Source organism: Phacochoerus africanus, chromosome 3 (genome assembly GCF_016906955.1).
Source record: "Phacochoerus africanus isolate WHEZ1 chromosome 3, ROS_Pafr_v1, whole genome shotgun sequence".
In the NCBI taxonomy this organism is placed as follows: Eukaryota; Metazoa; Chordata; class Mammalia; order Artiodactyla; family Suidae; genus Phacochoerus; species Phacochoerus africanus.
Window position 1 is genome coordinate 194600489 of NC_062546.1, and position 25980 is coordinate 194626468.

Below are 25980 nucleotides of genomic sequence, written 5' to 3' on the forward strand. Positions count from 1 at the left end.
TTTATTTTTGCGGGGGGGGCCTGCACCCACAGCCTGTAGAAGTTCCCAGGCTAGGGGTGGGATGGGAGCTACAGTTGCTGGCCTACACTACAGCCACAGCAATGCAGGATCCAAGCTGCATCTAAGACCTACGCCACAGCTCAGGGCAATGCCAGATCCTTAACCTACTGAGCGAGGCCAGGGACTGAACCCTCAACTTCATGGTTCCTAGTCAGATTTGTTTCCACTGCTTCACAATGGGAACTCCTTCCAAATAATTTAGAATGACCTTTTTTAGTTAAAAAAAAATGTATCTTTTTCTCTGGGATAGGCTTTAACATATACATTTATTTAGGAAGCCTGATGGCTTTATACATTTTTTCTTCCTAAGAACAAGGTAGGCTTTCCCATATGTTTAGGTGTTAATTAATAATCTTCAAAACTTTTTCAGAATACACATATATCTTACACATTTATTAGATTATTAAATAGATTACGTATAATCTTAGGTATTTCATTTTTATTCTACTATAAGTGCAGTCTATTACCCCCATATATTTTCTAAATGGTTGCTGTATCATGAAGGTCATTGGTTTTTAATGTATTTATTTTCTACACCATCATCTCAGGTTTTAGCTGAGTCTCTTGGGTGCATACTTGTAGTCTTTGGAATTATGATAGTTTTGCCTCCTCCTTTCCAATTTTTTATTTTTTTCTTGTCTGTGTTGGCTACTATCTTCAGTACAATTACAATTTTGATGTAATTAACTATTAATTTTCCCCACTAAGTGTGTTGGCTTTTGGACTGAATTTTATTTTTAGTCCGGTGGCTGAATTTTTGAGATTTGGAGAAAAGTCTGAAATACAAATCTTGAGTGAGCACACTTGACTCCCCATGGCAGACCGCTCAGGAAGACTTTTGTTGGTGTTTCAAAGGACAGATAAACTCAGACAATTTTCAGCACAATTCATCGAAAAATTAGAAAGGCTCTTTAATGTTTTTTGCACACATTATTTTATTTAGAACAGTCGCTGCCATTTAAAAATTACATGTTTTGTTCCACAATCAGTGTTTTCTTATTTACAAATACTTCCAGAAATCCCTGAAAACTTATACTTACGTTCTCCTGTTTTAGACAGACGTCAATCCTACATGACACTAAAACACCTGTCTAGAGTCACGATAGGAGAAAGCTCAACGACTCTCCTGGGGCTGCTCAGAATTGACATGAACGTCATTCTTTGGCCCAAGCGGAATGTCTGGAACTAGTCCTGAGGTAGAGTTTCAACAGCAAAGCTCAGCAGAGCACAAAGTGAAAAGTAATCATGAAAAAATTCAATGGTGATATTATCAAAATAGTAGCTTGGGAATAATACTATGTTATCAGGAGAGAAAAGGAGTCCTTAGAAATAGGACCAAGTCCTATAGGTTTTAAAGAAAAATACTTTACAGAAGAAGGACAATGGCTCAGGCGACATAAAAAAATTCCCATTGTGTTGCCTGCTTCGGTGAAATAAAACAAACCATCTAAGCCAAGCGATAGGGTCACCTCTGTTCACATTTCTGGTCACAAATGGGGAACATCAACTCTAGGATGGCTAGAGTTCTCTCATGTTTGTTTTCATGCCCTTTGCACATCCTTGCCAGCAATCAAAACCAGAATTTTCCAGGCATTGCTATTCACTAGGGTTCCCCAACGTGGGTTGTTTAACTGAGATGATGGACCTGGACAAGTGCATTCAGTTCAGCTGGGCACACAGACATCTGGTCTGAAGCTGCGCTTTCTTGGTTTTGAAAAGGTTCATTGGAATTCACATTTGTTAAGTGGGTCAATTTATGGCACTCGGTGATTCTATGACCAGCACAGTCCTTGCTCGGAGGCTGTAGAGGTTGACGGAGGTTCATCAGACATTCTTTGGCTCCTCTGGGTGAGGCCCATATGGATTCTGACTTCTAGCAGGGCTTTGCACTTTCTTACCACAGTTGGTTGAGTAGAGAATGTACATGCTTCGAATTAGGAAAATGCCTGCAATGACTGCAAAATAACTGCCATACACTAAAAACTAGAGGAAAAACAAAGAATTAGACACACATGAAATAGGACCATCTCTGTCACTGATAATTGTGAGGCCGTTGACTTCCTTGGATTATGGGGTAACTGAGACCCAGGGTCTTAATATGGGTCTTTGCGACGGGCACAATACTTTCTTCTCCCCTCTTAGAAGAGCCGCTTAAGTATGAAAGTATAAGCAATGTAGTAACTAAGAGTGTGGGCTCTGGAGTCAGGGTTGCTTAGATTCAAATTCTAGCAAATATCACCTATAGTGAATCTACACTAAATCCCACTGATTGACGTGTCTGTGTTCGGAGGTTGTGCCATGCTTTGGTAACGTCTCCAGGGATGAACTTAAGACGCAGAGGTTACTTTTTACCTGCCTCGTCCCCTGTTACTCAGATCCAATGTGAAACTGGTCCAATTTGAAGTCTCCTAGTGTTGGAGGGAAAAGGGATCTAAACTGTGCAGCCACGTACCCATTCCCGGTTCCATCTTGGTAAACTTTGGTACCAAAGGATAGGAGAGAGAGGAGACATAAGGGCACAGAATGGCCAGGGTGTTACCTGATAGGGACCAAAGGTAAATGCTAACCCACAGTGGTTATTGCTCAATGCCTACTTGGCTTTACAGTTGTTAATGGAAGGAATGGCTTATTTTAAAATTGGCCTAGCCAAGGGATTCAAGAAATTAAGTACTGGCAACAGTAAGGGTGAAGAAACCCCCTTTGAGACGACCTAGGTATTCCACCTTCCCCCAGCTACCTGCAGAGGACAATGGAAGTACTGCGGCTTACCTGAGTGCTGACTGGCAGCTCCAGCCCCCTCCGATCTACTACGATCACGGTTATAACGGTCTGAATCACCAGGGCAATGAAGGTGTTGATTCCAAACACCAGGGCATAGCGTTCCACACTCAGATTGACCGCGATCTGAAATCTGCCCGGAAACAGAGAATAAGTTCTGAAGAAAGAACATCCACGGGATTCGGAGCTTCAAAAGACAGACACTGAAGAGAAAGCAGTGTCTTGGTAACAGCACTTTTTGTCTAAATCTCCTCTCTTCCAGTGTAGACAAGCAGGCAGAGCAACCAAAAAATTTATCCTTGAAGGCTGACTTAGAATACACTTAAAGGAAATATGGCAAAACTCCTCCTAGCCAACTGAATGCTTCCAGAAATTAAACTTAAAGGTGCTAACTCTCACAACTTGAGAATAGGGGATGCTCTCTGATTTCAGTTACTATTTTACAATGAATTTTTACCAAAATGCTGGCTATGCCCAACCTAAGGAATTTTTTTTGGAGAGTTATTCTTTTCATTGTCGATTGCATCAACAAAGTCTGGCAAGTGAACTATTTTTTGAAGATCCAGGCCATGATTGGTTGTACCACTAAGTGATTCTATAATTAATTTATTTCTTATAATTATATAGATTTTGAAATCTTACTGCAAAACACTTAGGAAAGATGAGCAAAACATGTCGTTTACAATTTGTCCTCAGAATGCGGGTAAAAGGCTTTGGATTCTGAACATTCTTTTTTTTTTTTTTTGGTCTTTTTGCCTTTTCTAGGGCTGCTCCACGGCATATGGAGGTTCCCATGCTAGGGGTCTAATCAGAGCTATAGCCACTGGCTTAGCCAGAGCCACAGCAACTCGGGATCCAAGCCGCACCTGCAACCTACACCACAGCTCTCGGCAACGCCGGATCCCTAACCCACTGAGCAAGGCCAGGGATTGAACCCACAACCTCATGGTTCCTAGTCGGATTCGTTAACCACTGCACCACAATGGGAACTCCTGAACATTCTTAAAATGAAAAAATGTCACCCTACTTTAAGAAAATTCTCATGTGAAAAATAACCCAAGACACATGAGTTTGATAGATTAAATTGATAGGCTTCAGTGAAAAAATTGAACTTGCCACAAGGTTCATCTCTTTCCTCAGTTTCATAATCTCTTCTCAGGGACCATGTATTTCCATGTGTGGTCAATTACTTATCAAGTATTTTTCACAAATTAAAATGCAAAACTTGATAAAGCTTTTGGCTCTACTTCTTTCATCTGATGAGAAATTCAAATGATTCTTGGGAGTTCCCTTCGTGGCTCAGCGGTTAACAAAACCCGACAAGGATCCATGAGGGTGTGGGTTCAATCCCTGGGCTCGCTCCGTGGATTAAGGATCTGGCATTGCCATGAGCTATGGTGTAGGCTGCAGACGTGGCTTGGATCTGGCATTGCTGTAGCATTGGCTGGCAGCTACTATTTGACCCCTAGCCTGGGAACTTCCATATGCTGTAAATGCAACCCTAAAAAGCAAAAAAAAGAAAAAAAAAAGAAACAAATTCAAATGATTCTCTTTTTTTTGTTTGTTTGTTTGTTTTTTGTCTTTTTGCTATTTCTTGGGCCCCTCCCTCGGCATATGGAGGTTCCCAGGCTAGGGGTCTAAACCGGCCTACGCCAGAGCCACAGCAATGCGGGATCGGAGCCTCGTCTGCAATCTATACCACAGCTCACGGCAACACCGGATCGTTAACCCACTGAGCAAGGCCAGGGATCGAACCCGCAACCTCATGGTTCCTAGTCGGATTCGTTAACCACTGCGCCACGACGGGAACTCCCAAATGATTCTTAACTCTTTGGTTAATACCAAAGCACATTTTCTAAAGTCAGTTTTCTCTGCGCTTATATATAGAACCAAATGTTTTTAATCATTAAAAAAAACTATCTCTAGGGTTTATAGTTGCTTGTAATCTCTGCATCTACTTTTTTCGGTATGCAACTTTTTATAACTTGCTGAGAGTACTCTGTTTCATACAAAACTATATGCCTGGAATTACTCAAGCAACCACATGAAATTAGAGGTGAAATTTCAGCAATCATTCAAAATCAAATTACACCACACCACGTTGCGGCAAATTGTTTGAAATAAAAATCACAACCTGACAATGTATCATAGCTTTGCTTTTCCCTGACGGCTAATCTTAGCAATATTCAGAGGGCAAACAGGTAAACGAAAAGATGGCTTCACCGTGTCTAACCTAATATGAAGTCAACATTTAACACTGCAATTGATGAAAATCCTTTCCACATTCTCAAAGGAACTACAGGAATACAGGAGTGGAAAGAAATGCTTAGTCATACTTACACTGCTATGGTGATCAGTAGCATATAGACGGTCTTGAATATCAAATAGCCGGCATAGCATGCCCAGATGCTGGTTGTGTAATGCATGAGAAACAGAGAGCCTGCACTGACCACGGAGAAGATGGCCAGAGCCAACTCTCCCAGAAGATCCCAGTTGACTTTCACATACCCCACTGCAAAGGCAGCCACGGCCCCTGAAGAAGAAACATTAAGGCAGATCCAGCATATTCTCTTTGGCCATGGGAAATCTCAGCACGCTCTCCTAAGAACTCGGGTCTCAGTTCACAATTCATGAAACTAGTGTGATCCACCTAAGAGGGGATTTATCTTTTTCTCAACCATGTTTCCTTGGGTTACTTGCTTTAATATCTATTCTTTCAGTCATTTAGTTGTCACACTTTTAATCAGCATGAGCTAACTACATGCCAACAACTGCTGGCATATGGTCAATGCTAATGCATTATGCAGAGGGTTCCTAATCAAGACCTCAAGGAGGAATGGTACATAAACTCAGTCACTTAACACAATGTGCTCAAGGCGGGGATGGATAAAGGTGAACAACTTCTCTGGGAATATACCTGGCTTGTTCACGTTTGACTTCATTGTTTTTCTCAGTTACAAGCAACAGATGTGCTGCATTGGGTAGTATGTTTTAGTCTTCAGTATTGGTGTTGTGATTACTTTTATTTTAGTCATTCTGAGAGATGTGTTTGTGATATCTCATCGTGGGGTTTTTTTGGGGGTGGGGGCATCCCCCTGGCATGTGGAAGTTCCTGGACCAGGGATCAAACCTGCGCCGCGGCAGAAACCTGAGCCACTGCTGTGACAATGCTGGATTCTTAACCTGCTGTACCACAAGGGAACCCCCTCGTTGTAGCTTAAATTTGCATTTCTTTTTTTTCTTTCATTTTTAAAAGTTTTACCTATGTGTAGTTGATTTACAATGTGATAATTTCTGCTGTACAACAAAATGAGGTTATATGTACACACATCCATTCTTTTTCAGATTCTTATCTCAGATAGATTATTAGAGAATATTGGGTAGAGTTCCCCAGGGATTTGGGACTGGCATATACACACTGCAGTAGATGGCATGTCTAGCCAGCAGGGATCTGCCATGCTAATCTTTTTTAATCTTAATCTTACTTCTAATCTCCATTTCATGTCTTCAACATCCGGCTTCATTTACTTGAGGTTTTGGGTGAACCACTTAGAGAGTTTAAGAGGTTGAATAATTAGCAGTGATTAGGGTTAGTAATTATACTTGAACAAGGTGAGAGGTATTTATGCTTCAAATAACTGAGATTTGATTGACTTTTCCAAACGTGATGCAGGCAAGAATGACGACAACAAAAGAAATAGTTACTTTTCTCTCTAGAATTTGGAATGCACCAGAAAGAATTTCAGTGAACTCATTCCAGCCCAGTCTTGGTTTCCAGGAGTTAGACCGAAGTCTCCTGGAAAAGAAACAGTAACACAACGGATGCCACAAGAAGTTTCTGAAAATTTCTGTAACAGAGGGTGTGGAAGCCTCCTGCTTCCTAGAAAATAGCTTCAAAGTCTTAGTTGAATTTAAGCTTCCATTAACCAGGATATAAATATTTAGGGCAGAGGGAACTTCAAAGGTACGTTTTCCTCTGATATTAGAATCCTGGCTGCTAGATATGTTCAACGTCTCATTCAAACTCATAAGAAAACTACTTTTGAAATGTTGTTTGCCCTCAAATTGCTTAAAAGATGGGCACGAGCCAAATCAAATCCCTTAGGAAAAAAACTCTTCCCGTGGTATTGGAAATCTTAACAGTTCAATTCCTTTTCTAAAATAATAAAAAGTCGGGGAGTTCCCGTTGTGGCGCAGTGGTTAACGAATCTGACTAGGAACCATGAGGTTGCGGGTTCGGTCCCTGCCCTTGCTCAGTGGGTTAACGATCCGGCGTTGCCGTCAGCTGTGGTGTAGATTGCAGACGAGGCTCCGATCCCGCATTGCTGTGGCTCTGGCGTAGGCCAGTGGCTACAGCTCCGATTCGACCGCTAGCCTGGGAACCTCCATATGCCGCGGGAGCGGCCCAAGAAATAGCAAAAAGACAAACAAACAAACAAACAAACAAAAAAACTCGGGTAAGCAATGAGATCCTGCTGTATAGCACAGGAAACCGTACCTAGTCACTTATGATGGAGCATGATAATGTGAGAAAAAACACGTATACATGTTATGTATGGGTCACCTTGCGGTAGAGGAGAAAACTGACAACACTGTAAACCGTCTACAATGGAAAAAATAAAAATCATTATTAAAAAAATAAAATAATCAAAACTCATTGTTTATATACAAGATGCCTATTTTCCTTTCGAGATAAAAAAATCTGAAAGAACAGGAGGCATTATGAACCCTTTTCCTGATGATGAAATGGAATTTTAGGAATCTGGTTAGAATGTAATCATTGGTGCTGAATCTTGATCTCTTGAGTTACCTGTAATGATAACACATTAAACAGAAATGTCACATTCCACTTTTTTCCCCTTCTGTTCCTGAAAAAGCTTAATATGCTATCTGAACAGAGCTAAGTTAGCACCATGGGGAATTTAGCAACTGGAGAAATAGACTGAACGGGGGTACCCTCAAAGGAAGGTAAGTCAGGAGCTCCTGCTGTGGCACAGTGGGTTAAGAGTCTGACTGCAGCAACTTGGGTTGCTGCAGTGGTGTGGGTTCTATCCCTGGCCTGGCACAGTAGGTTAAAGGATCCAGTGTTGCTGTAGCTGTGGTGTAGGTTGCAGCGGAGGCTTGGACTCAGTCCCTGGTCTGGGGACTTCCATGTGCCGTGGGTGTAACCATTCAAATTAAAAAAAAAAAGGTAAGTCAATGCTTACTTACCTCCAAAGGTTGCAACAGCTTCCACTGCTCCATTATATACTGCAGAACTCTGGGACGGTGCCTTGTTATCCCACAGGACTTGAACGTAATTCAAAATCTGATTATAACCTGCGGTGGATAAAGCCCACCATAGGGACCAGTAAAAAAGATGCTTTGAGGAGTAACACTCCTTCAGATCTCGTAACCACTGCACAAAAACTCTCAAAGCCACATTTCCTGGTTTGGGGTCCCTCGACTGGACAATGTATGGGGTCTCTGAAACAGTGACTTGTTCTTGGCAGACTGGGTTGTGATCCTTATGAGGTTCCCCTAAGGCAGCATCCTTTTGTGATGGCTTTGGAGGTGCTTCTGTGCTGGGTTTCGCGTGAAAGAACAGGCTCTTCTTAGGCATTGGTAGGAAAAGGGAGAAAAGGAAGGCCGTGGAGACGGAGACCAAGGAGATGACGTTGAGGTAAAAGTACGACAGGCTGGCCAGGGACACCAAGAGCTGGGCCAGCACCGAGGCCAGTGTGTAGGCCACCAGGGTGACACTCCTGCAGTAGCCGCTCACTTTCTGGTAGTGCTCTGGGCTGACCACGCTGTATATGTAGGCATAGTAGGCCACCTCCGTGGCAGTGACCATCCCATAGCAGAATTCCAGCACCTGCATGACCTTCACTCCTTGGCCAAACAAGAGCAGCAGCCAGGTAATGATGTAGCTCATCCCTTGGAAGAGGATGACTGGCTTGTAGCGGACGTAATCGGTCAGCACAAACACTGGGAAAAGCAGCGCCAGGTAAGAGTATGTCCACACAGGGAAGATCTCATTTGTGATCTGCAGAGTCGAAAGATCGTGGGACCATGAAGGACCAGGCAGGGAGAAGGGTGACCTTTCTCAGATACATGGGTCCCTAAGGTATACGTGGCTCGTCCAATCTCAAACTCTGCATCCACTCCAATAGGATCGTCCTCATAGCATGAAACAGCCCAATAGAAAACTGATTTTCAAGGAAACCCCTCGGAAAGGCGAGTTCCTCCTGCCCCCAGGAAAAAAACCTCACTTCATAAATGTACATGCAGCTCAGTAGAAGAATCTATTGGCTTGAAGTGCAATTTGAACTATATTAAATTTAGAATGGTATGTACCCTACAGTCTGGGCATACCTCATTTTACTGAGTTTTGCTTTATTGCACTTTGCAGATATCGCGATTTTTTTTTTTAAATAAGTTAAAGGTTTGTAGCAACCTGTGTTGAGAAAGTCCATTGGCACCATTTTTTCCAACAGCATTTGCTCACTTCATGTCTGTCTTACATTTTGGTAATTCTTGCAATAGTTCAAGCTTTTTGTTTGTTATTGTATTTGCTGTGGTGATCTGTGATCAGTGACCTTTGATGCTACTATTGTACATATTATTTGGTATTTTTTTTTTTAGCAGTAAAGTATTTTATTTATTTATTTTTTTTAGTTTTGGCATTTTTTTTAGCAGTAAAGTATTTTATTTATTTATTTATTTATTTATTTTTTAGTAAAGTACTTTTAAATTAAGGTATGGATATTGTTTTTTTAGACATAGTGCTACTGCACACTTACTAGGCCACAGTCTATGGTGTACACATAACTTTTTTATGCACTGGCAAGTCAAAAACTTCATCTGACTCATTTTGCTGCAATATTTACTTTATTGCGGTGCTCTGGAGCCGAACTTGCTCTCTCTCTGAGTTCTGCCTGTAAACTGGTTAAAACTTGTTCAATAGACTCTTCTGGGTTACTCGGGCTATTCAAAAAATACTATGCTTATCTTGTTCAAAAAGTAACAACATTAGATAAAGCAGCTACGATGTTAGAAGAATCCAACAACATTGATCTTTGTGTGATTCATCCTTAGGACAAAAATCTCAGCCCTTCCAAAGCTGGGATGAACAGACACACGAAGCCAGCAAAGAGTAAATCATCTTGCAGAATTAAGGTGTGGGCATGAGCAAGGCATTGCATCCCTTTCCTGACCAAATGTGTGGGGCTCCCAACCCCTTTTCCCTCTAATTCTACTGATTTGTCTCAGTACTCAGCCCTGGCCTCAGTGTAATGTGGGTTATTTCAAGGAACTAGTCAGAAATGCACGGGACCTCAATGTTCATTTATAGAAAGAAAGGACTGAAGAAGTTGTTGAGAATTGATGCCCAATGGGTGGCGGTGCAGATCAGCTGCATAAGCCTTGGTTCTGTGCCCCTCTGCTTTCTCCAGCAACCTCGGCTGGTCCAGGTGTCACTGCCGAGGGCAGGTTCAGTGGTCCGAAAGGCCATTGTGACTGAGCTGTACCTAACCCTAACCCTAACTCTAACCCCTAACCCTAACCCTAACCCTAACCCTAACCCTAACCCCTAACCCTAACCCTAACCCTAACCCTAACCCTAACCCTAGCTGGCCCACAGTGGATGTGGAAGCAGACCAGCCGCATAAGCCTTGGTTCTGTGCCCCTCTGCTTTCTCCAGCAACCTCGGCTGGTGCAGGTGTCACTGCCGAGGGCAGGTTCAGTGGTCTGAAAGGCCATTGCGACTGAGCTGTACCTTGAAGGTCTAGCTGACCCACAGTGGATGTGGAAGCAGACCTCTGAGGTTCACTGGCTGATTCTGGACCTCTGTCTGTCTTTTGTTTTGTCTTAATTGCACCATGCTTCTACTTGGAAAGCTTTGAAACAGAGTTGCTCCTAAGGGATGGTACCCCACATCAGAAAAAGCTTGCCTTCCTGTTCTTAGGCCTCATCACCAAATGAAGCAGCATCAGTGAGCCCTTCAGGTAAAGCCATATGCTCTGCAGTAATTTCTTAGCTATGGCAGGAGACTATAAAACCTGCCCAAGGTGATTCTCCTACTGGGTCAGTGCCTTTTCTTGCTGCACTTGTGATTAAAAAAAAAAAAAAAAGATGTGGGAGAGTTCCCACTGTGGCTCAGGGGGTTAAGAGCCCGATATAATGTCTGTAAGGATATGGGTTTGATCCTTATCCTTGCTCAGTGGGTTAACGATCCAGCATTGCCATGAGCTGCATGGTAGGTCACAGATGCTGTGGCTGTGGTTTAGGCTGGCAGATGTAGCTCTGATCCAACCCCTAGCCTGGAACTTCCATATGTCACAAGTGTGGCCATAAAAAGAAAAGAAAAAAAAAAAAAAAAACAACCTGTGGATCTTTTGAGTAAGAGGATTGGAACTTCTGGGGAAGATAAAGCTGGGAGATAAAGCTGTTAATGTTTTACCTGCTGACAAACAGTTTTTCAAAACTGAGTAAGGGTCCTAAAGAAATTTCTACAATTCTTCTGTACAGCACTGGGAACTATATCTAGTCACTTATGATGAAGCATGATCATGTGAGAAAAAATGTATATATGTACATTTACATATATATGGGTCACCTTGCTGTATGTATAGTAGAAAATTAACAGAATACTGTAAACCAGCTAAATGGGAAAAAATAAAAATCATTTAAAAAATTAAAAAAAAAAAGAAATCCTACAATTCTTTAACTGATTCTGCTTATACCCAAGCAGGCAGAAAGTTTATTAGGACTAGATCCTGTGCCTGGCAGTGATTTTATTTTAGGATTAGTATAATGGAATCAATGAAGACTTGACAGGTTCCCACGTATGAACACGTCTGTTAGAACTGTGTAATAAAGTGAAAATATTTATTACACATGTAATGTGTTTTGGTTTCCCACTTTGCAAGTATGAGGAGGAAAGAGTAGTTTGAACAGTTCTATAAATTACCAAATACCACAAAAAGGGGGTTTATTGAGGACGTTTGTTAATCTTTTTTTCCAGCTGAATGAAGCCCTGACTCTATTTCCTTTGTTCAGGTCCTGTAAGATTAAAACCACATCAAGATATGTATGTATATTAACTTACCTGTTCAGTGGTCAGGTTTTTATCCGGTCCAGATAAATACGGCATAAGGAAGGGTTCTGAGGGTCTCATCATGGAGAAAAATCCAAACAGGCAGAGAATCACAGTCGGATAAATCCAGGAACCACTCGCTGAAGTTTGGAAACAACTCATGTCTGATCAAATAGAAACAAAATCCAGATTAACCGATGTTTATTCTTTTTGGCATCTGGGATGTCAGGAAAAGGCTGACTTCTAAATGTTTTATCAGAAAGTGAGTGATGAATAACTGCTTTTAGGTATTTCTTTCCTTTTTTTTTTTTTGCTTTTTAGGGCTGCACCTGCAGCATATGGCAGTTCCCAGGCTAAGGGTCAAATCAGAGCTACAGCTGTCAGCCTACACCACAGCCATAGCAACACTGGATTCTTAACTCACTGAGCGAGGCCAGGGATCAAACCCGCATCCTCGGGGATCCTTGTCGGGTTCGTTAACCACTGAGCCACTTAGATATTTCTTAAGGGAGACAGTCAACCCTCCACTGTCAGCAAACTTCTTATTCATTGTTGCTGGGGGTAGAATTCTACTTTTTTAGTGCTCTCCATCGTAAGCATGGTCATGATAGATCCTAATAAATGGTAAACAATGGGCCAATGCCTGTTTGAAAGTAAGCAGAACACTGGCTAGTGAATTACTGGTTTATAGGCACACTGAGAGATACCGCTGGTTCAGTTCCAGACCACTGCAACAAAGCAAATATTACAATAAAGTGAGTCACATGAATTTTTCGGTTTCCCATTGCATATAAAAAATATTTTTGTTTTTTTTTTTGTCTTTTTAGGGCCCCACCCACAGCATATGGAGGTTCTTAGGTTAGGGGTCGAATTGGAGCTGGAACCACTAGCCTACAGCCACAGCAAGGAGGGATCTGAGCCATGTCTACAACCTACAGCACAGCTCGTGGCTGCGCCGGATCCTTAACCCACTAAGCGAGACCAGGGATTGAACCTGCGTCCTCATGGTTACCAGTCAGATTCGTTTCCACTGAGCCACGATGGGAACTCCATAAAAAGTATGTGTACACTGCACTGTAGACTATGAAGTGTGCAACAGCATTGTGTCTAACAGAGCAATGTACAAAAAAAATACTGTATTGCTATAAAATGCAGACCAGCGCTGGAACCTTCAGTGAGTCATATGCACTTTTCAGTACTCACAGCAAAGACTGCTAATCACAGGTCACCACGACCAACATGATACACATGAAAAAGTTCGAAATATGGTGAGAATTACCACCATGCGACAGAGCGGCACGACGTGAGCAAAGACTCTTGGAAAATGGTGCTGAGAGACTTGTTCAAGGCCAGGTGGTCGCCAACCTTCAACTTGTAAAGAAAGCAGCTTTGAAATGCAATGAAGTGAAATTCAGGAACATCCAACCCAAAAGAACACAGACTGAGTCGATCCAGGCTCCCAGTATCTGCTCACTGTATTTGGCACAGAAACCTCTGCCTTGGACGTCGCCACACATGGAATGGCGTGTACTTATTTACACGTGTCCCTCCTTTGGGCTCCTCTCTTGCTTAGTATTGGGCTTGACACCTAACAGAGGTTCAAGTTGTTTTTGTTAGGTGTCTCTGAGGATTTGTAATTCTCCAGTTAAAAATGAAGCTGCAGTGGGGTTAAGGATCCGGCGTTGCCATAGGCTGTGGTGTAGGTCGAAGACGAAGCTTGGATCCCGGGTTGCTGTGGCTGTGGTATAGGCTGGCAGCTGTGGCTCTGATTGAACCCCTAGCCTGGGAACCTCAATATGCTGTGGATGCGGCCCTAAAAAATAAATAGATACAATAAAAAGCAAAAAAACCAGTGAGGCTGGATAAAGATCTGATGTGCCATCTTTTCCATATTTCCTTCACTTTCCATCCTGGTGCTGACTCTGTGTTGGGGGTGGAAGGCATCCCTTCTCAGGAGGTTATTCCACTTTTCTTTATCGCTGGGTCCATCTCTTCTCTAAGCCCACAGTTGCATACCTGGGGCCAGGTAGTTAATTCATAGTTCACACTCGGTGCATGCTTTTTTTCTTAACCCCCAAATAAAATTGCTGGAAATTCAAATTTCAGACAAAAAGTCCAGTGGAGAATGTCCTTTGTCACTGCCCAGAAAGAACAGCAAAGCCCTTATTTTACAGCGGCCACATTTAAAAACATCTTGCTGTTTCATGTGGATTACAATGTGCAACAGAAAAATTCACGCTCATTCCTTCATATTTTTTTCATTTTATGGCTGCATCTGCAGCATGTGGAAGTTCTTGGGTCAGGGGTCGAACTGGAGCTGCAGGTATGGACTGCGCCAGAGTCAACATCTGATCTGAGATGCATCTGTGACCTACGCCAAAGCTTGCGGCAATGCCAGATTCTTAACCCACTGAACGAGGCCAGGGGCAATGCCAGATTCTTAACCCACTGAATAAGGCCAAGGATCGAACCTGCATCCTCACAGAGACAATGCTGGGTCCTTAACCTGCTGAGCCACATGGGAACTCCTCTCATTCCTTCATACTTTACTTTACACATTTTTGGTGGTGTTGGATGTGGTTAAGTTCTCAGAGATAATTTATAGGTAAGAAACTAAAATGAAATGAGTGTGATACTTTTTTGCATCTGATCTAATGAACTCCTTGTAATCACTGAAACACACATTAATTTCCCAGATTCCCAGGTGAGTATAGGGAGATCCAAGATGTCCAACTGGCTTCAAACCACATGGTCAAGATGCGAATCCAGGTCTTTCTGATTCCCATCATGGTCCTGTCCCCTGCTCCACTTGGCCCCATTCTGGTGGCTGCTGCTAATAACCTCGTGACAGTCTCTCCCCACAGTCAGGGGAGAGAGCATTTTTCGGAACACATTCATACTGAAGATTATGGCTTGATGCAGAGTTTCCAGAGGCAATTACTGTTTGAAAGTAGGTCGGAGACATCAAAGATGCTCTCTCTAGAAAAGCAGGTCCCCTAGATGGGGTGGGAACTTTGCTAGGGGCTGGGGGGGCAGGGGCCCCTAACTGAGTCACACCACCAGTCTGCCACCCACCCGCCCCATTCACAAAGTGGCCCCAGACAGCTGCATAGTCCTTCTCGTAAGTAAGGTAAGTTCTGCTGATGTCAACAAAACCCTTGATGAAATTGCTCAGAGACAGTGGAAAGGAACGGGATTACAGACACGTGAGCAAAGCCGACCACGTGAACATTTTGCCAGAAGCGTGTTGGATTTGACAGGGCTCTACCTCCCTCCTCAGCCTAGAATGCATGGGATTTATCTTCTTTCTGAGTTGCTGCCTGCATTTTCTAGAACCTTCTTTCTCTGTCACATTCTTGTAGAAAAGGCTCTCTTGGGTAGGGAATGACTGAGGCTTGGCCATCTTTCAAAGGGTGGTCTTCCTGGGGTGGCATGTGCTGACTCTCCATCTAGAATGTTCTCTCCACCTGTGGACCACAGGTTGTGCACTAACTCCACAAGTCATCATTTTCTCTACGCATCTCACAGACCTAGGACTGTGCCCATGGTCCCCCGGCTCTTCAGAGTCCCCTGGATTATCTGTCCCTTCATCTCTTAACTCTTATAACAGTGCTGCCCCACTGGATGTAGCTGGGATGGTTGCAGAGAAAGACAGGATGTGCCCAGTTGGGTATAAACCTTCTGTCTGCCTCACTGCTCTATCCCTGTGCCCAGAAGAGAGCCCATGACATAGGAGGTCTCGTGGAAGGAAGGGGAGGAGTGTCTAGCCTCACGTCTGAGAAGCAAGAAAGCTCTGTCTGGGCTTCCTGAGAGCATTTCCTAGTGGCATCAGGTAAAGGCCAGGGGGATATTCAACTTGACAAGTGCCTTGCGTTTGGTTGCTCATCTGTGAAATGGGACAACAAGGCTACCTCAAGTGACGGCTTTCTGTGGGTGTGGAGGGCTCGGACACCTGGATAGGCCTTGGGGCCAAGTGAACACAGAGCTGCTGCTCACACACAGGTCGCTGCTCCTCCCTGCCCTCTCTCCACATTGCAGCCCCCACCGCGATGCTGAGACGGTAAGGGAGGGGGTCTGGTTTTCGCAGAAAACAACTGAGAAACACCTTTGGGGGCGGGGGTGTGGGGGGGGTGGCTTGTGCCTGAGCCCTAGGATGCTGGGCTTTCTTGACTCATTCCTTTCCCAGCCCCTTTCCACAGAAACAACCATGCTCCAGAGCTAGTTTTTCTGTTGAAGATAACGAGAGAAGCAATCTTAAGCAAACATTAGCAGGAGTCCTTTAACCCAGAAGGACTGAGCTGAGTTGCTGGAGTTTCCTGGTTGAGCAGCAGCAGGAGCTCCCCAGGCCCTTTCAGAGGCTGTGTCTCATCTGGCGTTGATAACCCAGCCTTCAGGGCCACAGCCACTGTCCCTGCCCACCGGCTGCCCCAGGGGAGCCTCTGGGACTCTGAGCTGTTAAAACCCGGCTGTTCCTCCACCTCCTCCGGACTCAGAGTCTCCTGGTCCAGAGGTTGCCTCATTATAAGGTCCTTTACACCCCTGGCCAGTCACTCTGAACCTGACTTGCATGTCAATCACCAGGAGCTTGGTCAAAATATGGCTTCCTGGGGAGTTCCCATTGCGGCAAAGTGGGTTAAGAACCTGACTAGTATCCATTAGGGATGCAGATTCTGAGCCTGGCCTCGCTCAGTGGGTTGGGGATCCGGCACTGCCGTGAGCTGTGCTGTGGGTTGCAGAGCAGCTCAGAGCCTGCATTGATGTGGTGTGGGCAGGCAGCTGCAGCTCCGATTGGACCCCTAGCCTGGGAATTTCCATATGCCGTGAGTGTGGCCCTAAAAAGACATGCGCGCGCGCGCGCGCGCGTGTGTGTGTGTGTGTGTGTGTGTGTGTGTGTGTGTCTTCCTGGACTACAGTGAGGCCCAGGAACCTACATTTATATGCACTGAGTGAATCTGATGCCAGAGGCCCAAGGACTTCCTGTCCCTTATCTATGCACTGGGCTGACTGGTTCTCAACAGGGTGGTGTGGGAAGTGGATAGAAATCACCCAGGGAGCTTTCTCAAAACTGCACACAGACCTATTACCCTGAAATTCTTGCTGGTCTTCCAGGCCCTGGAGAGTCCAGGATGGGTGGAAAAATCCTCAGGGGATTCCGATGACTCTGTTAAGACTCTCACACCCTGCTCCACCCACTGAACCTTCCCAGGCACACACGATTCTTTCTCATCCAACCTAAACTGCTTATCCAGCAGGGGCCTTCCTGTGTTCAGCACTGAACAACATACTGTGGTTCTGGCTCTTTCAGTTACCACAGCTATTTAAAAAAAAAATATATATATATATAATATTATACATTTATATAATGTTAAATACTAGTATAACTTTAATATAGATGTCATTATAATTTGATATAAGTAGATAACATATTTTACATAGTATTTTAATAAATATTTTCATTTTATAAACTTTTTTATAATATATATTATATTTAATACATATAGTCTCTGACTTCTCAGTAGTTCAACTTAGGACTTTTTGATTTGAAGTGGTGTGAAAGTGACATGCATTCAGTAGAAGCTATGCTTTAAATTTGGGAACTTTGATCCCATCTGGACTTGTGATATGCGGTTCTGGATGATCCTCTCTTGTGATGCTGGGCAGTGGCAGCTGCAGCTCCCAGTCAGCCAGTTAATCATGAGGGGGAACAACCAAGATGCTGACAGCCTCTCTGTCTTTCACTCTCAGTACAGTATTCCATCAATTACGAGAGACATTCAACACTGCATCTTCCTGATCCAGCTGTCTGTTCCTGGGCACTTGGGTTGCTTCCATGTCCTGACTACTATAAACAGTGCTGCTGTGAACAACAGAGTATACGTGTCATTGTGAATTATTCATTTTTTTCTGGATATACACCAAGGAGCGGAATTGCTGGATCATATGGTAGTTCTATTTTTGTTTTTTTAAGGAACCTCCATACTGTTTTCCATAATGACTGCAAATTACTTTAATTTTTCTTTGATAATTTTGTGATGTAGATAGAGGGGATAGCATCGTCCTTGTTTTATAGATAAGGAAACTGATGGCCAGAGGCAATAAGATGGATGCTGGTTTTCATGTTTAACCAACAACAAAACCTGGATTTAGACTCAGTTTTTCTAGTTACAAGTTCAGTAATCTTTCCTCTAATACTGTGTCGAAAGTGCCTGGCTATATCCTCAAAGTTCTTTTTTTTTTTTTTTTTTTTGTCGTTTTAAGGCCGCACCCTTGGCATATGGAGGTTCCCAGGCTGGGGTCTAATCGGAGCTGTAGCCACCAGCCCATGCCAGAGCCACAGCAACGCCAGATCCAAGCTGTGTCTGCAACCTACACCACAGCTCACGGCAACGCTGGATCCTTAACCCACTGAGCAAGGCCTGGGATTGAACCTACCACCTCATGGTTCCTAGTTGGATTCATTAACCACTGAGCCATGATGGGAACTCCCTCAAAGTTCTAATTCAAATTTATTTTAGAATAGTGTTTTTCAGTTTTTTGTTTTTTTTTGTCTTTTTGTCTTTTTGCCTTTTCTAGGGCCACACCTGCGGCATATGGAGGTTCCCAAGCTAGGGGTCCAATCGGAGCTATAGCTGCTGGCCAGAGCCAGAGCCATAGCAACGCGGGATCCAAGCTGCATCTGCAACCTACACCACAGCTCACAGCAACACCGGATCCTTAACCCACTGAGCAAGGCCAGGGATCGAACCTGCAACCTCATGGTTCCTAGTCAGATTCGTTAGCCACTGAGCCACGATGGGAACTCCTGTTTTTCAGATTCTATCAAAAAATTTTACTGGGTTGCCAACAGGGTTTTTAAAAAATTTTTTTTGGAAAAAAACCATTAAATATCCAAGTGCACTGCAGAGTGGGCCTGTTTTCTCCTGAAACTTTTGTGATTACTTACCCGAAAACGTGGATGCTACACCTCTAGAAAGAAAAACCGCAGTAGTTAACCTCCCAGTGCCTACTTAGTTTTTTTGTTCTTATTTTTTTTTCAAGTAAAAATAAGAATCTGTACTGATTTTTCACTTTTAAAGGATGAGCTATAGGTTGTGTTTTTCTGTATTGGCATGACACTTATTAAATACTTTTGTGCCATGAGTGCAACTTGAGGTGTTTTGCAAAAACCAGACCAAATCAAAACAACATAGCTATTTCAAATAACAGAGCAAGATATTGATAATTTAAAATAATCATGAATCTCACAGGCTCTAAATTCCAAAGGGCTTGGGCAGGTGGGCAACCAGAGATGACACTGCAAATGGTTTCACTTCCCAATGCCCAAAGCCTTTTAAAAACTAGAGGCAGGGCCAGTATTTGTTACATTTTCCAAAAAGCTTAAGCTCCCTTTTAGGTTTTTATTTTGTTTGTTTGTTTGTTTTTGTCTTTTTAGGGCCGAACCTGTGGCATGTGGAAGTTCCCAGGCTAGGGGTCAAATCGAAGCTACAGCTGCTGGCCTATACCACAGCCACAGTAATGCAGGATCTGAACCACGTCTGTGATCTACAGCACAGCTCATGGCAACACCAGATCCTTAAACCACTGAGCAAGGTCAGGGATCGAACTCGCATCCTTAAGGATGCTATCAAGTGCGTTACCGCTGAGCCACAATGGGCACTCCCTCCTTTTAGGTTTTTAACAAGGTCAAGCTCCTCACTAGACAGAAGCAAACCACAAATTTAATTACTGAAAACAGAAATACTTGCTTTTTGCTGATAGAGTTTTAATACCTAATTATGTCTTTTAAACTACTTACGACTAAAATAAAAAAGAATATAATTTCGAGTAAAACATCAAAAGAAAGCGAAGAGCAGCGGTCTGCTTATGTCTGCCTTGAGGCAGAGCTGATGGTGGAAGAAGGCCTGAGGAAGTGACTCCAGGGAATCACTTAATTACTATTCCTCGGCTGCAAAATCAGGGTGGTCTCACCCATTTCTGGGGAGCTATTGCATTGTAGCTGTGACTTCATCTTATTCAAAATGCATTTTACTCATCTCTACCTCACTCCATACAGAAAAACTAATTTGACATCATAAACCCTAGTACCAGAGAGTGCCATCTAGAAGAAAACTGATCTTTGGGAGGTAAGGGTTGGCACAGATTTTATTGCAATGACCAAAAGGACTAGACTTAAAAGAAAAAGAGAGAAATTGGATTGCATCAAAAAACTAAATTTGCTCAAGAGATACCGTTAAGAACTGACCAGGAAAACCACAGAGAACACTTCACAATCACTACAAGGTCTAAGTACAAAAGCATCGGCATGCCCAGTGCTCACAAGATTTAGAGCCACTGGGTTCGGATACATTGCTTGTGAGAATGTGAAACGGTACCAACCGTTTGGAAAGCCTTTTGACCACCTACACAAGAAAGTTCATGTCTTCATCACACTTAAAATAAAAAAGAGAAACAATGGAAATGTCCATTAAAGGTCCATTAAATGTCCATTAAACGAATCAAAAATACTGTATATTTAAGCAATGAATACTAATTTGATCAGCAAAGGAATTTTTGCAAAACCTTGGGTAAATGCGAAAAACATAACGCTATCCCAAAGAATTCAGACTCTAAACGATTCAGTTAGGAAATATATAAAGTCCTAAGACAAGCAACGTTCACCTATAGTGCTAAAAACTGGATCCGTGGTCAGAGGAGGGGCCGACTGCAGTGGAGCAGCCGGGCACTGTCCAGAGTGATGAAGATGCTTAAGATCTTGACGGCAGCTGCGATTCCACACTTATTTTTATCAAAATGCATTTACGTTTTCTGTACACTTTATTATACATCCGCATCAAGAAAGACGATTTGAAAAAAAGGGAACAAATGATTGCTATGTGCAACAAATCTCAAATACTATGCTGCCTGGAAAGAATCCAGACATAAAAAGCACGTCCTGAATGAGCCCACTCCTAACTGAAATCAGAACAGTGGTCACCTCTAAGCAGGGAGCGGTTGGGAGTGGTCTGTAAAAGGGCAGGAGGGAACTTTCTGGGGGGGGGGGGTGGTGATGAAATATCCAGTATCTTGATAAGATACAGTTATAGGGGTGTATACAATAGGAACATTCAAACTTAAAGTCTAGATTTTATCATGCATGTACATTATTCCTTAATGAAAAGAACTGCATTGCCCCTTCCCCATCAAAGCATTTTACCATGTAGGACTCCTTGAAGCCCTGGTCCTTTCCTATTGGTGCAACCACTAAGGTCTTCCCCAATTCTACAGTGGACTGGGGGCAAGACCTCAATTTAAACTGAAACTAGAATAGCATCTTTAAATTGGGTCTGTCCTAGAATATCAGAATGGAAACAGTGCCCATACATCAAATCTGGGACAGGCCGATAAACTTTCTAAGTCTGGTCACCTGTTCACATCCTTCCAAATCATACAGACAGAATCAGTTACCTGTTCCCTCTGGGTCCCGAACTTATTTCTTCCTTGAACCAAGTCCAGTTTCCTGCCTTCGGATCCCACGTCTGTTCCTTCCTGCTGCCGGACGCTGTGAGTCCCTGTCACAATGCCCCTTTTGCTCTTTGGAGTCTCCAGACCTCCTCCTTCAGAAGTGAGCTGTCAAGAATAACGGCTTTATATGCACCAAACCTCACCTCCTTCTGATGGCTTCATACACCAGAACCCACCCTCTTCCGCAGCCACCCTCTTTGGAATGCCATTGCATAAAACAATGGCAGTGTTTTATAAGACTGAGTGAGATTCAGTTCTTTCTAAAACACAGATGATTAGGGAGGTAGACATATCAAAAACACTTCCCTCTAAGTGTTATAAAATCATCTAATTCAGTTTCTCCAGAATTCTGTATTCTGTGACTTAGAAGCTTAGAAAACTATGGAGTAGCCTTACCACCTATCACCCACTCATAATCCTTTATGTATCCCCAATCCATCCTCTCCCCCCTCAATAAAAGACAAAATCAAAACCAAAAGCAAAACGAAAACCATGGAATTGAAACAGGCATGGACCTGGGACCCTTTGCTGCAGTGGCTGCAGTGCTTGCATCTGGACAAACTTCTGGAGTAACAAGATGCAAAGAAACTCTAAGGGACTAAAAATAACTGAGTGCACTGGCCCAGCTGGGGCAAATTATGGGCAAGGAGATACAAAAAAAACTAAAATCCACTGCCACTTATGAAGAGCAGAGGGCAAAAGCAGGGTACTAAGCATGCCCCCTGCATACACCACCACCAAAGGGGTGGGCAGACCACCTAGGCCACCCCTGTGGCCCGCTGGACCTGCCCTTACCCTGCCCCATTAAAGGAACCAGCTTGGGTCCCGTGTCTTTCTCTGTTCCCCCCGCCCCCCGCCAGCCAGCAAGCAAGGGAATCTGTGGTTTGTTTTCACTCCTCTCTTCTACTGCAGCAGGAGTCCTAATAAAACCTTGCCTGAATTTTCCTCTCTGGTCTCTTACCAATTTCCATTGATTACGAAGGCCAAGAGTCCAGGAACAGTAATAGAAGCGTCACTGAAATGAAGCACTCTACACAACTTCAAAAGGTAAATTAGGTGCAGGCCCTGGTCGTTCTGCTTTTGGTCAAAATCATGGCAAGAGCAGGTACACGTGATCTTTAAAATATATGCTCTGGATTCCATTTTACCATATATGACAACTTTTTTTTTTTTTTGGTCTTTTTAGGGCTGTGCCTGCAGCACATGGAAGTTCCCAGGCTAGGGGCTGAATAGGAGCTGCAGCTGCCGGCTGCAACATAGCTACAGCAACGACAGATCTGAGCCACTCCTTCAACCTACACCACAGCTCATGGCAACACCAGATCCTTAACCTACTGAGTGAGGCCAGGAATCGAACCTGTGTCCTCATGGATACTAGTTGGGTTCATTATCCCCGAACCACAATAGAACTCCCAACAACATTCTTTTTTTTAACTTGCACAAGACATTTGCTGATGAATATTCGAATCACCCTGTCCCAGACTGTTTATTCTCTGTATGTCTATGGTTAGATCAATCTGGTCTCAGGTGCAGCTGGAGGAATACGCCTATGAAACCACCGCACTGGCAGACAACTTCAGTAGAAAGTCACATCCAGCCATTGAAATGCAGTGGGTAACTAGTCAAAGGCATGAGGTGGGAGTGGGGGTAGAGGGAAAATTTGCGAGTCCAGGAAAAACTGGGCATTGTTTGAGATATTTTACAACCCTAGAAGTATAGTAACCCATAGGCAAGTTGCAGTAATGCTTGTCTGTAGGCATGAAAATGAGTTTTATCCAATGAAGGTATAGGTTTCTTCTCTCTCCTCTATGGAAAACCAGTTCTACCTCCACTTCAACATTCCTGATCTATAAATGTACTGATTCTTTGGAGTTCCCGTCGTGGCTCAGTGGTTAACGAATCCGACTAGGAACCATGAGGTCGCGGGTTCGATCCCTGGCCTTGCTCAGTGGGTTAAGGATCTGGTATTGCCGTGAGCTGTGGTGTAGGTTGCAGATGCGGCTGTGGCTGTGGCGTAGGACGGTGGCTACAGCTCTGATTAGACCCCTAGCTTGGGAACCTCCATATGCCGCGGGTGCGGCCCAAGAAATGGCAAAAAGACCAAAAAAAAAAAAAACCCAAAAGTACCAATTCTTTGGATTCTTCTTTGATCTGGTTCTAACCACTTTGTTTCCTCATTAATGAGTTAATAAAATCTTTAATGTGTTTATTTTTTCATCTGTATGAGAGTCATGATGGACCCTTTCTGAAAATTTTCTTTTAATACTTATTAACTGTGCACGGGGCTTCCGGCCTATCTAAATAGCCTCCGATTTATTCTTCCGAGTCTAAAGGAGTTGCAAAGAGCTGTGATTCAGAATTGCCATGGAATGATTTCCCCATCTGCTTTTTTATTTTGACATCTCTCTGCAGACCTACCCAGCCTTAGGCTTGTTTAATTCTTTTTTCCCCAGATTTGGGTTTTAATTCTTTTTTCCCCAGGTCTGGGTTTCTCCAGAAAGAGCAAAGCTTTGTCTGAAGTTCATGTTCCTCCTGGCCCTGCCCTTGCTTGTGGCCGATACTTAACCTCCAAGCCTCCTTTTAAAATGTGGATAATCCTATGCATCCCACAAGGTTGGCTCAGGAACTGCTCCACCTGGTTCTTGACACACATAAGGCACTTACTACAGCTTCCTTCCCATCTCCCTCATGCAAGGGCACACGGCAGATCCAACCAGAATGAACATAGCTGGGCCCTCATAGTTCAGAGACTGTGATTTCAGGTAGGTACACAGTAGATAATTTCACCTAAACTGCTACGGGGCAGCAAGCCTAATCAATCCATCTTCAAATATCCTGGCTTGAATGGCATTTATGTTATCTAACCTTGGAACCACTGTTGGTCCACAACTAATAATACTAAAAGAAACTAGTATTTTTGTCCATTTCAGCTATCACTAAAATGGTTTGAAGAAAAGCATTTGAAGGCAATCTTACCAGCAACTGTGGGTTCAGTCCCAGATCACCCCAAGAAAGCGAATATTACAATAAAGCAAGTCACAGATGGGAATTCCCTTTGAGGCTCAGGGGTAATGAACTGGACTAGGATCCATGAGGATGTGGGTTCGATCCCTGGCCTTACTCAGTGGGTTAACGATCCGGCGTTGCCGTGAGCTGTGGTGCAGACATGGCTCAGATCTGGCGTTGTTGTGGCTGTGGTGCAGTCCAGCAGCTGTAGCTCCAATCCCCCCACCACCACCCCCTGCAGCCTGGGAACCTCCATAAGCCGAAAGTACGGCCCTTAAAAAAAAAACAAACAAACAAGCAGCAAAAGCAAGTCACAGGAACTTTTGGTTTCCCAGTGAATATAAAAGTTATGTTTAAGCTATAGCGCAGTCTATTAAATGTGCAATAGCATTATGTCTACAAAACCATGGATAGATCTTGATTTGAAAATACATTATTGCTAAAAAATGCCAATCATCATCTGAGCCTTCAGCAAGTGGTGGTAAAAACATCAAAAATCACAGATCACCATAACAGTTAAAATCATAAAATAATGAGAAATTTGGAAATACTGTGAAAGTTACAAAAATGAAACAGAGAGACACAGAAGCGAGCAAATGCTGTTGGGAAAATGGTGCCAAGAGACTTGCTCAAAGACGAAGATCTGCCACAAATCTTCAATTTGTAAAAAATGCAAAAAGGTTATATTTTGGTCTATTTAAAATATGTACTTAAGGGAAACTCACCTCTTGCCTTAGGAGACACCAAAGTATTCTGATGTTCGCAGAAACAAAATACTTTTTTGGGAGCATTTTTAGAAAACATTATTTCCTTCACCCTTGTCAAACTTTAAGCCCCCCACAAGCTGAAACCTTTCGTATATTTACAGCGGCGACACTGACTTGACCAGTAATTCTTATTCACGTTATTTAATGAATTAGGTATCCTTTTCAGAAATGTTCTAAGACAATGTTGTGTTACCTTTTAATTGCAATTAAAATAGGCTGATTAGAGTTCTGGATCTCTTAACTTCAAAGTCCCCCTTCTTTCTCTCACTAGGAAATTTCTGGCATTCTTGGATGGGGGTTTGGAATGGCGGGCTAAGGTTTCTTTTCAGTTAAAAGATGTGACCGTGGGTGTAACCATGGCAAAGGCTGGCGCTTTACCAGAATCGTGGTTTTCTTTAATCTGCTTTTCCAGATGGCTCAAAGTAAGAATTGTAGCCAAACCTACTCGGGCGAGTATCAGCACTGTGGCTGGCAGGTCTGAAGATCAGAGTGAAGCAGCAGCAGCCGCAGCAGCAGCAGCAGCAACAGCAGCAGCAGCAGAAAGCTCCTGGCTGGCTGCCCGCCGAAGGCCCGGGATGTAATCCAGACTAGTCCCAACCCGCCCGCTGCGCGCAGGTACCCGCCCGAAACTGGGGCAAGTGGAGGAGGGAGGCAGCGGCCATGGGATGATGGCGTTTTTTCAATTAATTTACCTTCAGGAGACATTCTTACCTACAGGATGGGTTTCTGCTCGCCAAATCGCCGCAACTCGGTTTATCAAGCTTCTGGGACCTGCACCCTCAGCGGTCAGGT

General features: G+C 43.5%; 1 protein-coding gene across 1 annotated transcript; it reads right to left on the reverse strand.

Moving 5' to 3' along the window:
- Window positions 1-990: 990 nt before the first annotated feature.
- Window positions 991-25980, reverse strand: SLC19A3 (solute carrier family 19 member 3). Its single transcript, XM_047770500.1, has 7 exons — window positions 25900-25980; window positions 21359-21520; window positions 11927-12078; window positions 8050-8863; window positions 5179-5371; window positions 2830-2971; window positions 991-2043 (listed from the first exon to the last, which is right to left on the reverse strand). The coding sequence occupies exons 3-7, from the start codon at window positions 12074-12076 to the stop codon at window positions 1885-1887; spliced, it is 1458 nt and encodes a 485-aa protein (XP_047626456.1). The 5' UTR covers window positions 12077-12078; window positions 21359-21520; window positions 25900-25980; the 3' UTR covers window positions 991-1884.

What these genes read in the sequence shown, in the direction of transcription:
- SLC19A3 (XM_047770500.1), bottom strand. Translation starts at nt 12,076, where the DNA reads ATGAGTTGTTTCCAAACTTCAGCGAGTGGTTCCTGGATTTATCCGACT. An exon ending in AAAACCTGACCACTGAACAG is followed by an intron (nt 8,864 to 11,926) that starts GTAAGTTAATAT and finishes TCGACTCTGCAG; the next exon opens with ATCACAAATGAGATCTTCCC. An exon ending in AGCTGTTGCAACCTTTGGAG is followed by an intron (nt 5,372 to 8,049) that starts GTAAGTAAGCAT and finishes TTTCTTCTTCAG; the next exon opens with GGGCCGTGGCTGCCTTTGCA.